Source organism: Microcaecilia unicolor, chromosome 10 (assembly GCF_901765095.1).
Source record: "Microcaecilia unicolor chromosome 10, aMicUni1.1, whole genome shotgun sequence".
Lineage (NCBI taxonomy): Eukaryota > Metazoa > Chordata > Amphibia > Gymnophiona > Siphonopidae > Microcaecilia > Microcaecilia unicolor.
Genome location: NC_044040.1, coordinates 216308168 through 216324097, shown reverse-complemented (window position 1 = coordinate 216324097; position 15930 = coordinate 216308168). Strand labels below are relative to the sequence as shown.

Sequence of the window (15930 nt, the reverse complement as noted above, 5' to 3'; positions counted from 1 at the left end):
AATGGAGAGCTCGCCTTTCTTCTAACTAATTTGCAAGCTGCAAAATACACATTTATATATTTATTAGGATTTACTTACCACCTTTTTGAAGGAATTCACTCAAGGCGGTGTACAGTAAGAATAATTCAGACATGAGCAATAGACAATTACAGCAACAAAAAATATTCAAATAACAATACAACTACTTACAATGTCAACATAATACAGGGTTAAATTTAAAACTCTATGTCTGATCTTCAAGGCCCTGAAAGGAAATGGCCCCGAGTATCTGAAGAATAGGCTGATCCTCCACACAACGCCAAGGACGCTAAGGTCCTCCCAAGGACTGTCACTAACTACACCCTCTCCAAAAGACAATTCCGCATTTTTAGGTATAACTTGTCTGGAATGTTTTTACGTTTGGGGAGCGTGCCAGGTGCCCTTGACCTGGATTGGCCACTGTCGGTGACAGGATGCTGGGCTGGATGGACCTTTGGTCTTTCCCAGTATGGCACTACTTATGTACTTATGTACTTATATGTACATTACACGATGTGATACCCGCAAACGAGCCTTCTCCGGAGTAGCCCCCACACTCTGGAAAGCATTGCCTGAAAGGCTCCGCTTAACACAAGACTATCTCTACTTCAGGAAGCAGGTGAAAGCTTGGCTCTTCAACCAAGCCTTTAACAGAAGAAGTAACTAACTCCTTAGTCTCACCTGCTTCCTGAAGTACAGATAGCAATGGCCTGCAGTGCAGAAATGTGTTTTCATTTAAAGTGAAGAAGCAAATCTCCACAAAATGTTTTAGGGACCCTTTTTCAAAGACGCGGTAGGATCTATGCACGTGCAGCACACGCCATAACGAGACTACCACCAGGCTAGCACGCTCCCTGGCAATAATTTTGGATTTGGCGTGTGCCCATACCATCATGACAAATTATTTTATTTCCTTACTGTGCGCAGCATTTACGGCGTTAATCAGCAGTTGGTGCGTGCCGACCAGCCACCACGTGTGCAGAGCATGAGCCTTACCGCTAAATCAGTGGGTGGCATTAAGGGCTCAGTCCCAGAAGCGGAACCAGGTTGACAGCGCGGGGGGAGCGAGAGCACACTTCCGCCGAAGCACATTTTCAGCTCGGTCCGTAAATAGGCAAGTACTGGTTTCAGTTTTACCGCAGGCCCTTTTCCCGGCCCATTGACAAAAAAGCCCTCTTTCTCAGACGTAGTAAAAACTGGCCCAGTATGCGCCAAAAACACGCGCCCACACTTCCGCAAAGCAAATACAATTTCGTTCCTCTTTCATTATTTACAGAAAATAATCACCACCAGTAGCAGAGGGCATCTATCTTGTCCTCCTCTACCAGCCCCTGCCGAGATTGGGTGGCAGAGCCGGTGGCGGGAGGCGAGGATAGTGCTGGGCAGACTTATACGATCTGTGCCAGAGCCAGTGGTTGGAGGCGGGGCTGGTGGTTGGGAGGCGAGGATAGAGCTGGGCAGACTTATAAGGTCTGTGCCAGAGCCGGTGGTGGGAGGGGGGAATCGTGGTTGGGAGGCGGGGATAGTGCTGGGCAGACTTACATGGTCTGTGCCCTGAAAAGGACAGGTACAAATCAAGGTAAGGTATACACAAAAAGTAGCACATATGAGTTTATCTTGTTGGGCAGACTGGATGGACCATGCAGGTCTTTTTCTGCCGTCATTTACTATGTTACTATGTTACTTCTGGGCTCTGTGCATTCCAGCCCAGCCCCTGGGCCTCCCCCACCCCTCTATCTTAATCTTTTGCAGTGATAGGCAGGAACTGTCAGTTCTGGGTCATCCTGCTCTGTTAGGGTTATTTTCAAAAGAGCAGCAGCTAACCCAAGGCTGCCATGGCTGGAAAACAGAGCATCAGTGCAATAAGAGAACTTCTATTCCCTTACTTGCCTTTGGGTTTATTGCAGATTACAAAAGATTTTTAAAAGAGAAAAAGCCATCCCCCAATTACAGAGATTAATAAAATCACAATTACCCACTTAAGCCAAACTCAATGTATTTTCTAAAAAGAAAAGATTTCAAAAGTTTCCTAAGATAAGAAGGTTCAGTTCTCGGTACAAAAAGTAGATAATTCCAACATTTAACAGCTTGATAGGAAAAAGAAGCAGCAAAAAAATATATACAGATGGAAAAAGAAGTAAGAAATGATTCTGGGACCGCTGTTAGGTATTCATATTTTAGGAAGATAACATAAGTACATAAGTACATAAGTAATGCCACACTGGGAAAAGACCAAGGGTCCATCGAGCCCAGCATCCTGTCCACGACAGCGGCCAATCCAGGCCAAGGGCACCTGGCGAGCTTCCCAAACGTACAAACATTCTATACATGTTATTCCTGGAATTTTGGATTTTTCCAAGTCTGTTTAGTAGCGGTTTATGGACTTGTCCTTTAGGAAACCATCCAACCCCTTTTTAAACTCTGCTAAGCTAACCGCCTTCACCACTTTCTCCGGCAACGAATTCCAGAGTTTAATTACACGTTGGGTGAAGAAAAATTTTCTCCGATTTGTTTTAAATTTACTACACTGTAGTTTCATTGCATTCCCCCTAGTCCTAGTATTTTTGGAAAGCGTGAACAGACGCTTCACATCCACCTGTTCCACTCCACTCATTATTTTATATACCTCTATCATGTCTCCCCTCAGCCATCTCTTCTCCAAGCTGTATAGCCCTAGCCTCCTTAGTCTTTCTTCATAGGGAAGTCGTCCCATCCCCGCTATCATTTTAGTCGCCCTTCGCTGCACCTTTTCCAATTCTACTATATCTTTCTTGAGATGCGGCGACCAGAATTGAACACAATACTCAAGGTGCGGTCGCACCATGGAGCGATACAACGGCATTATAACATCCTCACACCTGTTTTCCATACCTTTCCTAATAATACCCAGCATTCTATTCGCTTTCTTAGCCGCAGCAGCACACTGAGCAGAAGGTTTCAGTGTGTTATCGACGACGACACCCAGATCCCTTTCTAGGTCCGTAACTCCTAACGTGGAACCTTGCATGACGTAGCTATAATTCGGGTTCTTTTTTCCCACATGCATCACCTTGCACTTGCTCACATTAACATCATCTGCCATTTAGCCGCCCAGTCTCCCAGTCTCGTAAGGTCCTCTTGTAATTTTTCACAACCCTGTCGCGATTTAACGACTTTGAATAACTTTGTGTCATCAGCAAATTTAATTACCTCGCTAGTTACTCCCATCTCTAAATCATTTATAAATATATTAAAAAGCAGCGGTCCTAGCACAGACCCCTGAGGAACCACACTAACTACCCTTCTCCATTGTGAATACTGCCCATTTAACCCCACTCTCTGTTTCCTATCCTTCAACCAGTTTTTAATCCACAATAGGACTTTTCCTCCTATCCCATAGAACCATACCATGAATTATTCACAATTTAAAAGCAGAGCTGCCAAGAGGGGCCGATCCACTCAGCGGGAGCTTTGGGGTCCGCACTCAGACCACCCCAGCTCCGCCCCTCCCCACCATTGCTCCACCCAAATCCACCCACAGCTCCGCCCATTTCTCTGCCCCAGCACAGCTGATTCGAGGACAGCAGCAGGAAATGCCTTCATAAAACATCATCGCCTCCATGAGGCGTGGGATCAGCGGTAGCAGGAGACTACTACTACTATTTAGCATTTCTATAGCGCTACAAGGCGTACGCAGCGCTGCACAAACATAGAAGAAAGACAGTCCCTGCTCAAAGAGCTTACAATCTAATAGACAAAAAATAAATAAAGTAAGCAAATCAAATCAATTAATGTGATCGGGAAGGAAGAGAGGAGGGTAGGTGGAGACGAGTGGTTACGAGTCAAAAGCAATGTTAAAGAGGTGGGCTTTCAGTCTAGATTTATAGGTGGCCAAGGATGGGGCAAGACGTAGGGGCTCAGGAAGTTTATTCCAGGCGTAGGGTGCAGCGAGACAGAAGGCGCGAAGTCTGGAGTTGGCAGTAGTGGAGAAGGAAACAGATAAGAAGGATTTATCCATGGAGCGGAGTGCACGGGAAGGGGTGTAGGGAAGGACGAGTGTGGAGAGATACTGGGGAGCAGCAGAGTGAGTACATTTATAGCTTAGTAGAAGAAGTTTGAACAGGATGCGAAAACGGATAGGGAGCCAGTGAAGGGTCTTGAGGAGAGGGGTAGTATGAGTAAAGCGACCCTGGCGGAAGACGAGACGGGCAGCAGAGTTTTGAACCGATTGGAGAGGGGAGAGGTGACTAAGTGGGAGGCCAGCAAGAAGCAGATTGCAGTAGTCTAAACGAGAGGTGACAAGGGTGTGGATGAGGGTTTTGGTAGAGTGCTCGGAAAGAAAGGGGTGGATTTTACGGATGTTGTAAAGGAAGAAACGACAGGTCTTGGCAATCTGCTGGATATGAGCAGAGAAGGAGAAATCCTGATTTCTTGGCAGGAAATGACCTGCTGGAGTGGGAGACTTAGCAGGGTTTGTAAATGTGCAAAATGCACAGATTGGAAAGAGCTTTGTAGCCCAGACACCAGTTAAGGATGTGTAGAGAGCCTCACGGCTACGCACTGTTCTCTTCCCTTTGCAGGTACTTAATGTTTATCATGGTGCTGGTGACCGTGGTGGTTGTGAGCTGTGTCATCGTGTTGAACATTCACTTCCGGACCCCCAGCACTCACAGGATGCCAAGGTGGCTCAAAGAGGTAGGTTCAAGTAGACATGCTGGAGAAATACTGCTGATGCCTCTGTAACAGAAGACTTCGTTCTGCATCTCTGGCTGGGGGGGGGGTGCAAGCATTGCTTCTCTGTGGCATACCTACCGTAACTGCGACCTGGGCAGGGGCGTAGCTACGTGGGGCCACATGGGCATGGACCCCCTTAGATTTGGCCCTGGCCCCTCCCTGCCGCCAACCCCTTCGACCCCACTCCCTGCCAAAATCCTCTTCTCCGGCACGGCCGCGTGATCTGCAAGGGCAGGCTTCTGTTTCTGTGAGTTTGACGTCCTGCACGTTGGTGGTGGCGGCGGGAAGAGGGGGTCGAAAGGGTTGGCGCTGGGGGGGTGGGTCAAAGGTGGTGGCGGCTGCGGGGAGGTAAAAAAATGGTGAGGGAGGTCAGTGGCACTGGGGGGTGGGGGGGCTAAAATGTGCCCCCTCACCTCGGACTCTGGACCCCCCTCCCGCCGAAGTCTGGCTACGCCCCTGGACCCGGGGCGGAGCGCCCCCTTCCTCCAAGCAAGGGGGTGCACTCAGCAGTCTCATGGCTGTCGGCTCTGCCGGTCCCCGTTCCTAGAACAGGAAGTTGATGTCAGAGGGGGCAGTGGACTGGCAGAGCCGACAGCCATGCGATCCCCCCCACCACCACCACCCTGCCCTTAGTATGCTAGAACTGCTTCTAACTGGCCACTACTGTACTCCGTATGGACTCCTGACCCCAGCCTCAAGCTGGGACTTCTGTAGCTCGGATGCACTGAAGGATCACAAACGTCTGGCTTAGTAGTGAGCAGTGTAACTGTGTCCTGGCAGAAAATGGTTGTTTTCTGTTGTTTCCCTTGTCATTTCTGGGAGTGTTCATTTTCTTCATTTTTTGTGTCATCATGGGAGCAGTATTGTTGAGAGTGGGCACTCTTTGCAAAGGAGGCAGACTCTTTGAAAGTAGTGGGCATTCCTCCCCGATACTGTGTGCATGATGTGAGACGCTTTGCTGGTTTCCAAAACAGTATTCCCTCTTCCCAAAAGTTTCCACCAAAAATTGTTGTGATATGAGGGTCACAATAGAATGTGGAACTGGATGTTATCAGTTAAATAAGTATCGCTGAACATTGACCCCTTGGTGTTAAACATATGGGTGGAGTGGAGGAGTGGCCTAGTGGTTAGGGTGGTGGACTTTGGTCCTGAGGAACTGAGTTGGATTCCCACTTCAGGCACAGGCAGCTCCTTGTGACTCTGTCACTTAACCCTCCATTGCCCCATGTAAGCCGCATTGAGCCTGCCATGAGTGGGAAAGCGCAGGGTACAAATGTAACAAAAATAAAATAGATACTATTGGAGATTCTACATGGAACGTTACTACTACTGGAGATTCTACATGGAATGTTGCTATTCCACTAGCAACATTCCATGTAGAAGGCTGCGCAGGCTTCTGTTTCTGTGAGTCTGACGTCCTGCACGTACGTGCAGGACGTCAGACTCACAGAAGAGGAAGCCTGCGCGGCCACATTGGTGATCTGCAAGGGCCGACTTCTACATGGAATGTTGCTAGTGGAATAGCAACATTCCATGTAGAATCTCAAATAGTAGCAACAGTGGCGGAATGGCCTAGTGGTTAGGGTGGTGGACTTTGGTCCTGAGGAACTGAGTTGGATTCCCACTTCAGGCACAGGCAGCTCCTTGTGACTCTGGGCAAGTCACTTAACCCTCCATTGCCCCATGTAAGCCGCATTGAGCCTGCCATGAGTGGGAAAGCGCAGGGTACAAATGTAACAAAAATAAAATAGATACTATTGGAGATTCTACATGGAACGTTACTACTACTGGAGATTCTACATGGAATGTTGCTATTCCACTAGCAACATTCCATGTAGAAGGCTGCGCAGGCTTCTGTTTCTGTGAGTCTGACGTCCTGCACGTACGTGCAGGACGTCAGACTCACAGAAGAGGAAGCCTGCGCGGCCACATTGGTGATCTGCAAGGGCCGACTTCTACATGGAATGTTGCTAGTGGAATAGCAACATTCCATGTAGAATCTCAAATAGTAGCAACAGTGGCGGAATGGCCTAGTGGTTAGGGTGGTGGACTTTGGTCCTGAGGAACTGAGTTGGATTCCCACTTCAGGCACAGGCAGCTCCTTGTGACTCTGGGCAAGTCACTTAACCCTCCATTGCCCCATGTAAGCCGCATTGAGCCTGCCATGAGTGGGGAAAGCGCAGGGTACAAATGTAACAAAAATAAAATAGATACTATTGGAGATTCTACATGGAACGTTACTACTACTGGAGATTCTACATGGAATGTTGCTATTCCACTAGCAACATTCCATGTAGAAGGCTGCGCAGGCTTCTGCTTCTGTGAGTCTGACATCCTGCATGTACGTGCAGGACGTCAGACTCACAGAATCAGAAGCCTGCGCGGCCACATTGGTGATCTGCAAGGGCCGACATTCCATGTAGAATCTCAAATAGTAGCAACAGTGGAGGAGTGGCCTAGTGGTTAGGGTGGTGGACTTTGGTCCTGAGGAACTGAGTTCGATTCCCACGTCAGGGAGGGACAGGCAGCTCCTTGTGACTCTGGGCAAGTCACTTAACCCTCCATTGCCCCATGTAAGCCGCATTGAGCCTGCCATGAGTGGGAAAGCACAGGGTACAAATGTAACAAAAATAAAATAGATACTATTGGAGATTCTACATGGAATGTTGCTACTATTGGAGATTCTACATGGAATGTTGCTATTCCACTAGCAACATTCCATGTAGAAGGCTGCGCAGGCTTCTGTTTCTGTGAGTGTGACGTATGTGCAGGACGTCAGACTCACAGAAGCAGAAGCCTGCGCGGCCACATTGGTGATCTGCAAGGGCCGACTTCTACATGGAATGTTGCTAGTGGAATAGCAACATTCCATGTAGAATCTGAAATAGTAGCAACAGTGGAGGAGTGGCCTAGTGGTTAGGGTGGTGGACTTTGGTCCTGAGGAACTGAGGAACCGAGTTTGATTCCTGGCACAGGCAGCTCCTTGTGACTCTGGGCAAGTCACTTAACCCTCCATTGCCCCATGTAAGCTGCATTGAGCCTGCCATGAGTGGGAAAGCGCAGGGTACAAATGTAATAAAAATAAAATGTCACACACCCACTTCCAGCATTCTTTGCCATTGCTTCCTCTTTTTTATGCGCATACACAGTAATTTGAGGACATAGAAGCTAAGGATACATTACATTACACTTTGTATTATATCCCGCTAACACCATCAAGTTCAGGGCTGGTCTTATCAATTGCAGGGCCCTGTGCAGACCAGTTCAGTGGGTCCCTTCTGCCGGCACCCATGCCCATGCCCCTCCCCCCATGCCTGCCACCATAAGCCATAATTTATCAGAGTTTAAAAGGAGGTTTAGAGCTCTTGGAACCCTACTTCACCCCGTACCTTGATGTGCATCCACCACGTTTCAATAGAGAACAGCAGACAGCGGCAGCGATTTTCATATCCCATCAGCTGTATCCCACCTTTGCAGAAGCAGGAAGTGACATCAAAAGGGGGCAGGATGCAGCAGTGAGGAGGCTCTGGACTCAGCAGCTGACAGGATATGAAAATCGTTGCCGCTGCTCAGTGGCGTTCCTGGCCGGGATGGCACCCGGGGCGGAGTGCCGATGCGCCCCCCCCCCCCCCCCCCCCGGGTGCAGCACCCCCCCCCCGCTAGATGACACCTCCCCCCCTCCAGTGAAATGACACCCCCCCTGGGTGCACGCCGCTTGGGGGGGGTGCCACAGCGTGTGCCTGCTCCTCCGAGTTCGCTAAACTTCGTTCGTTCGCTGCAGCTCCCTGTGCCCCGGAACAGGAAGTAACCTGTTCCAGGGCAGAGGGAGCTGCAGCAAACGAACAAACTTTAGCAAACTCAGAGGAGCAGGCGCGCACTGCAGCACCCCCCCCCCCCCCCAGCGGCGTGCACCCGGGGTGGACCGCCCCCACCGCTCCCCCCCCCCTTTTGTACACCACTGCCACTGCCTGATGCTGTCTACTGAAATGCAGATGCACATTAAGGTACGGAGCAGGGAGGTGTTCCGAGACAGGAGGACAGACGTGCCAGAGATGCAGGGCCCTGTGCGACCGCCCCTATCGCTCATGCCTAAGACCGGCCCTGATCAAGTTGTAAGCGGGTTACATATGTCAAGAGAACCAGAGCATTTCCCTGGGATATCAAAGTAAACTCAGAAAAGAAACCGTAATTAAGAAACAAATTTTCTGATTAGAACAGTTTTTCTATTTTTCCGAAAAGAGAGGTATGATTGGGAAAATGAAAATTGCTTAGCAGTATCCCTCCACAAACGTGCTGCTTGGACAGTCAAAGGTCTATCAAAACCGAGAGCTGTTCAGTGTCTAAATCATAAGTGCATAGGGCCTTTCATCTGTTCCTGTTGGAAAGAAATGTTTGCTATGCCCTCCAGGTCACTGTTTCCCATAAAGGCTTTTCTCATCACTTTTTGTTTACTCTATTAATTTCGGTCAGTGTCCCTCATAAACAATTTTTTTTTTCTCTCTCATCCCCATGTTCCCAGCTGTTCTTGTGCAAGTTGCCTCGAATTCTACACATGTCGCAGCCCGCGGAGAGTGAGCCGGAGCCCTGGAACAACTTCTTACTACGCCGTAGCAGTTCCGTCGGTTACATTGTCAAGGCTGAGGAATATTTCTCGGTGAAATCACGCAGCGAGCTCATGTTTGAAAAGCAGTCGGAGCGCCATGGGCTGGCCAGCAGAGTCACACCAGCACGTAAGGGAATGAGCCGCAGTCTAAATCACCGAAAACTAAAATGCTGTCTGAATCCATTGAATTTATTCCCTCACTGGATGAAAATTTCCTTCTGGCACAAAATGTTTATTTAGTGTGTTTACCTTAAAATATATATATATATGGGATTGAAATTTAGCCCGTGGCAGTAAGTCATCTGGTTAAGGGATGACTAGTTAGCAGTGATAGTCAGCAGCACTAACCAGTTAAGTACTGCTGAAGATCAGGTTTCTGGCTCGCTCATTGGGGTTTAACCAGGCTGGAGAGAGAGAGGGGGGGACTCTGGACCAAGGAAGAAGGGAGAATAAGAAGAGGCATTGGACCATGGAGGGGGGAAGTCAAGACTGGGGGTTGCAGGAGGAAGGAAAGAGAGAGAAGAGAAAGTGGATATGGAGGAAAGAAGAGATGTTGGGCATGGAGAGAGCATAGATGCAAAGAGGTGATGCTAGATTCATTGGGAAGGGCAACAACAGAAAGGGTGATGCTGAACAGAGTAAGAAAGGAACACAGATAGTGAACCTCACAATCAAGAACACAAAATGGACAATCACACCATGGTCAGATCATTACAAAGCAAACACTTCCCTCCTCTGGAAAACAAAAGAGAAACAACAAAAACAGGAAAAAAGAACCTACAGTACAAGAGGCAAAATAGACCCTTTAACATTCTGGCAACAAATATATACCACCGAATGGACAACAACCACAGAATCACCCCAATTCTTACAAAAATGCAGAACAGTTCTAGACAATATAGCTCCGCTCCAAACCAGAACTTCGCATAGGATTAACTCAATCCCATGGTTCAACGAAGAACTGAAAGAACTAAAAACACAGGTCAGAAGACTAGAAAGAGCATGGAGCAAAAAAAAAGATGAACACACACTTAAAGAGTGGAAACAGTTACAAAGAAAATACAAATACAGCATCAGACATACCAAAAGAACGTACTACAAAACCATAATAGGACCAGACTACAAGGATACACACAAACTCTTTTCACTCGTAAACAATCTCCTAAACACCACACGAGTCACCTCGAACAGCACAGACACCCCATCGGCAGCCAACCTAGTGAAGTATTTCAATGAAAAAATTACAAAGCTCCGACGCATGATACCAAGTAACACCATTGAATATTCAAGTATCCTTGAATTCCTAGACCCAATACCCGGGGAATACCCAGCTGACCGATCATGGACCAACTTTGACCCAATTTCAGTAGATGAACTCACACACTGGCTTAAAAAATACGCCAAATCTCAGTGCAAACTTGACATTTGCCCCACCAGCCTAATAAAAGCTGCACCCAAACAATTTAAAATAGACCTCACGAACCAAGTAAACTATAGACTCCTACATGGTCTCTTCTCCACGGAAAATGGAAACATACTACTCACGCCGCTGCCAAAAGATGCCAAGAAAAGCACAATGGACTTAACCAACTACCAACCAGTCGCCTCTATCCCACTCACTACAAAATTGATGGAAGGCATAGTGACGAAGCAGCTCACGGACTACCTGACCAATCACTCAATTCTACATGAATCACAGTCAGGATTCCAATCAAATCATAGCACCGAAACTGTACTAGTGTCTGCAATGAACTCCTTTAAAAAAAACAATTGCAATTGGCAAGAACATACTCATATTACAATTCGACATGTCCAGTGCCTTCGACATGGTGGATCATGAAATACTATTACACATTCTAGAATACTTCGGAATCGGAGGCCCAGTTCTCAAATGGTTCAAAGGATTCCTCACCACTAGATCCTACCAAGTTATAACGAATACTGCCAGATCACCGCCCTGGACACCGGAATGTGGAGTCCCTCAAGGATCCCCCCTTTCACCTACAATCTTCAACCTAATGATGATACCACTAGCCAAACTCTTGGCCAATCAAAACTTTAACCCTTACATATATGCCGATGATGTCACAATCTACATCCCGTTCAAGAAGGACTTAAACGAAATAACCAACGAGATCAACCAGAGCTTCCAGATCATGCACTCATGGGCAGACTCATTCCGGCTAAAGCTCAATGCTGAAAAAACACAATGCCTAGTTCTCACCTCCCAATACAATGCAAACAATTACTCCACTATAACCACACCTTACTGCACACTGCCTATATCAGAAAACCTGAAAATTCTTGGAGTCGCCATTGATCGAAACCTCACACTCAATACCCACGTGAAGAACACAACGAAAAAATGTTCCAATCGATGTGGAAACTCAAAAGAATTAAACCTTATTTCCCAAGAAATATCTTTCGCACCCTAGTGCAGTCACTAGTAATAAGCCACTTGGACTATTGCAACACCTTGTACGCAGGCTGTAAAGAACAGACCATTAAAAAACTCCAAACAACCCAAAACACGGCAGCCAGGCTCATCTTTGGAAAACCTAAATATGAAAGCGCGAAGCCCCTAAGAGAGAAACTGCATTGGCTTCCGCTCAAGGAACGAATTGAATTCAAGATTTGCACAACCGTGCACAAAATCATTCACGCAGATGCCCCACTCTATATGCTAACCCTAGTGGACCTACCACCCAGAAACGCCAAAAGATCGGCTCGCAAATTCCTAAACCTGAATTTCCCCAGCTGCAAAGGAGTGAAGTACAAACAAGCTTATGCTACGACCTTTGCATACAAAAGCACACAGTTTTGGAATGCGCTACCCAAAACCCTGAAAACCATGAACAATCTAACCAGCTTCCGCAAAGCTCTGAAAACACACCTCTTTAACAAAGCTTACAATAACCACCCTCAATGATACAATTCTTCCCCCAAATCACCCAAACACATCTAAAACATTTCTCACACAACCTACCCAACATCAGCCCATCTATCACCTCTCTTACCTCAGCTTATGATCAACTGTATTTAAATCACGTATTGACTTTATCATAACCTTACTCTGTAAGCCACATTGAGCCTGCAAAAAGGTGGGATAATGTGGGATACAAATGCAATAAATAAAAATAAAATAAAATAAACATGGGGGGATGATAAGGACAGGGACATAGTTGGAAGACACTGGACAGGATGGATAGGGATGCAGAGGAAAGATGGATAATGGACATAGAGAAAGAACAGGAGACCCCGGAAAGAGTTGAGAAAAAAACAGAGAAAAGCAGGAGACAATGGGACCAAACCAATGCTCAGACAACAAAGGTAGAAAAAATATATTTTTTTTCTGTTTCTGAATTTATTAATTGTAACCCGTCAGCTTTGGGAAATTGCATTGCAATTCCCAGTACTGTGATAGGTTTGCTTTTTGCAGGGTTTGTTTACCAGACCTCTTAAAGGGTGTCTTCTTCTCCCTCTCCCCCTCCCCCTCCCCTGCTCTCACTTTGGCAGAGGTAGTGTTATAGGGGGGCCCGTCTCAGTTTTTCTTCCTGGGGACCATTCAGTCCTAGCTACGTCACTGATCTAGGGGGTATTTTTTTTACTTTTTAACAGGGTGCCTAGGTTGAGAGGGCACCAAGGCCCCTCTTTTGGGCACCCACGCGTCTATATAAAATATGATCAAAGCAGCAGGAATCATACCTGATTTAGGTCACAGGTATTTAGACCTGCTCAGGAGCAGGTGTAAATGTTAGCAGGTATCACTGAGGTAGCATAATATGGGAAGGCAGTCCTGACATGACCTCTGGCCTTTAGGGGGCCACAGAGGGACAAGTGGACAGGCCTTCAGCTGGCTGTGGTCAGTTTTCTACTTATCTGTTCAAACGCCGCCCTAGAACAGGCCTAGATATGGGTGGGGGAAAGTGTGCACGTATATGTATTGTGTTCTTTTATGTATGTAGCCCAATGGGGTAACTTTATAAAACCACTTCACACATGGAAAAAGATTAGGAAATTACCTCCCAAATCAGAAAAGTAGGAGGGACCACAAATTTTGTCTGACTAGCAGATGGACAGATATGATGGCAATACGATTTATTCCCTCTTGAACCCAGAGCTTTTTCCTGGAAGTGAGAACTTTCCGACACGAAGACTGTGTTCAAATTACTCCAAGATCCTACTTTTGCCCGACCAATGAAAAAAAACCAAATGCCCCTTTTATTTCCCTCAACAGAAACAAACCCCCAGGACGCTGATGATATCCAGGAACAGCTGTACAATGAGATTAAGCCTGCTATAGACGGAACCAATTTCATCGTTAAGCACATGAGGGACAAAAACGACTACAATGAGGTTGGTATGGGGCTAGAAATTTCTTCCCAGAGGTGTTGGGAAGTGTAGGGAGAAATGGTGCAGACCTGAGCCTTTCCAGTGGCCCCCTATAGCTACGCCACTGGAATGCACTAAGCTTAATAAAAGAATCCCTACGTTTGTGGCTAGTGCTTTCTGATGGAAAGAGTTGGGTTTGGCTACCCTGAAATCCCAATGATCTCGTGAAAGTAACAGATCCAATCAGTGGTGTAGCCACAGGTGGGCCTGGGTGGGCTGGGGGCCCACCCAACAGTAGCACACGTTTAGCGGTAGCTGGTGGGATCCCAAGCTCGGCCAGCTGAAGACTGCGAATGTTCCGTGTTCAGCGCATGCCTGCTGCAGACTGCCAAGGTGGAAAGAAGCGTTTTCCCACCATTTGAGATATTTTTTGGGTGGTGGTTGGGGGGGAGGGGGGGGGAACAACTGGTGCCCACCCACTTCTTCCCTAGGCCCACCCAAAATCTGTCGTCTGGCTACGCCCCTGGATCCAATTCACTGTAGATTACATTTCCACCAGTATAAAGATCATAGTCTCACTCCTGTCTCATTTCCACCCCTTTCTTTAATCGTTTTCTCTTCTCTCTTTCTCTCTCTTGCTCCCAGGAGAAGGATAACTGGAATCGAGTGGCCAGAACGGTTGATCGCCTCTGTTTGTTTTTGGTGACCCCTGTGATGGTTCTGGGAACTATGTGGATCTTCCTCCAGGGCAGCTACAACCACCCACCTCCCTTGCCATTCGCTGGGGACCCTTTCAGCTACAAGGAGGAGGACAAGCGCTACATTTAGGGGCTTCTGTGGATTCTTAGTCTAAGGACTTCCCCCCGGTGTTGCAGGAATTGATGCATGAATTACCCCTATTGTTAGCAGAATCTGTGGTACTTCAGGAGTCAAGCAGCACACACCAGAATGAGGGAGAAATCTTCTTTATTTGCCAGCAAACAGAGTAGGACATCAGTTCTAGCTCTCTTCTCTCTCTCTCAGCTCTCTGGATGTTATGGCTTCTGTCTCAGCTGCTTCTCTTCTTCTGTCTGTTCCTTCTGACGTAAACTGCTTCTACTCCCACTTAAATACAGTGCTATCCCCCTCTCTAGCCCCGTTACTTTCCAGATGGTAAAGAATAGATTGGTTACCTTGCCTCAGCCAATCATTACTTTAAAAATATCAGTTACATAGGTTTGATATTTCTCAAACTGACCTATGACCTGGGGCCCCTCAAGCTAGACAATATGGCACCAGTCTCTTACATTTTATTATGATTAATTTCTCAGCTATAGCTTAAACTGAATTCATTTAGGGACTAAGGGACATTCTCATATTCCTAATCAACTTCATACTAACTACTAACTGAACTCTGGCATTCATTAAGGGGTCAAGGGCCAGTCTTACTTAATGGCATACAGCTATAGTTTGTTATTACTTTCAGGACCATTCCTACATTTACCTATAATTAATCAAGACTTTTCTTGACCCTTTTCACCCACCAGCTCCATACATTAAACCAGCCAGGACTGCAGAAAACTCAAACCATATGCTGACCTTTTCACTGCAGCCCTACTCAGAACGTAAGGCAAAGAGTTGAACAAACATTAGATTTAAAAAGGTATTCTACATATTAACTACCCAGAATAAACATATTCTAAAATAAGACATATTCTAAAATACACAGAATCAGTATTCCTTATAACAAAATCTACATATCAAGAACTTCTAAAATTATTTAACCAGCTTTAAACTACAGTATGTCTGGCTCATGCTTTGTTCATTCATAATAGTATACAGATGTGCCAGCATTTAGCAATCCATCACTCACAAAGGGTGAAAGAAGTTGCTCTCTCTGACCTTTCTAAGTAATTAAATCCAGCTGGCATTCCTTCACTTGCAGGGTGAAAAAGTTGAATTCAAGCACCAAGCTTTTAAACCCTAAACAGAATTAACACTTAATATAATTATGCCCATGCTGTCTCACCGGTTCTTCTCGTTTGATTTCTATGCAAAGCCCTTCCGTGGGTTATTTTAGTAGAATCAGGTCATTAACTTTGGGGTCCTTTTACTAAGCTGCTGTAAAAGGGGGCCTGCGCTGGCGTCAGCCTCTGTTTTTGATGCCCCCCTGAGGCCCCCCCCTTTCACCGCAGCAAGTAAAAGGCTGCCCTTTTTTCTGGAAAAGAAATGGCTGTGCGGTAAGTGAACCAATCGCAGCGCGGCCATTTCAGGGGGAGAGCACG

General features: G+C 46.7%; 1 protein-coding gene across 1 annotated transcript in view; it reads left to right on the top strand.

The window, feature by feature from the left end:
• Positions 1-15930, top strand: part of CHRND (cholinergic receptor nicotinic delta subunit) — a 28311-nt gene extending 12381 nt beyond the window's left edge. The window contains 5 exon segments of the mRNA XM_030216067.1: positions 4578-4692; positions 9251-9461; positions 13572-13690; positions 14312-14534; positions 15679-15930. Of these exon segments, the coding sequence (XP_030071927.1) occupies positions 4578-4692; positions 9251-9461; positions 13572-13690; positions 14312-14494 (628 nt within the window). The 3' untranslated portion in view covers positions 14495-14534; positions 15679-15930.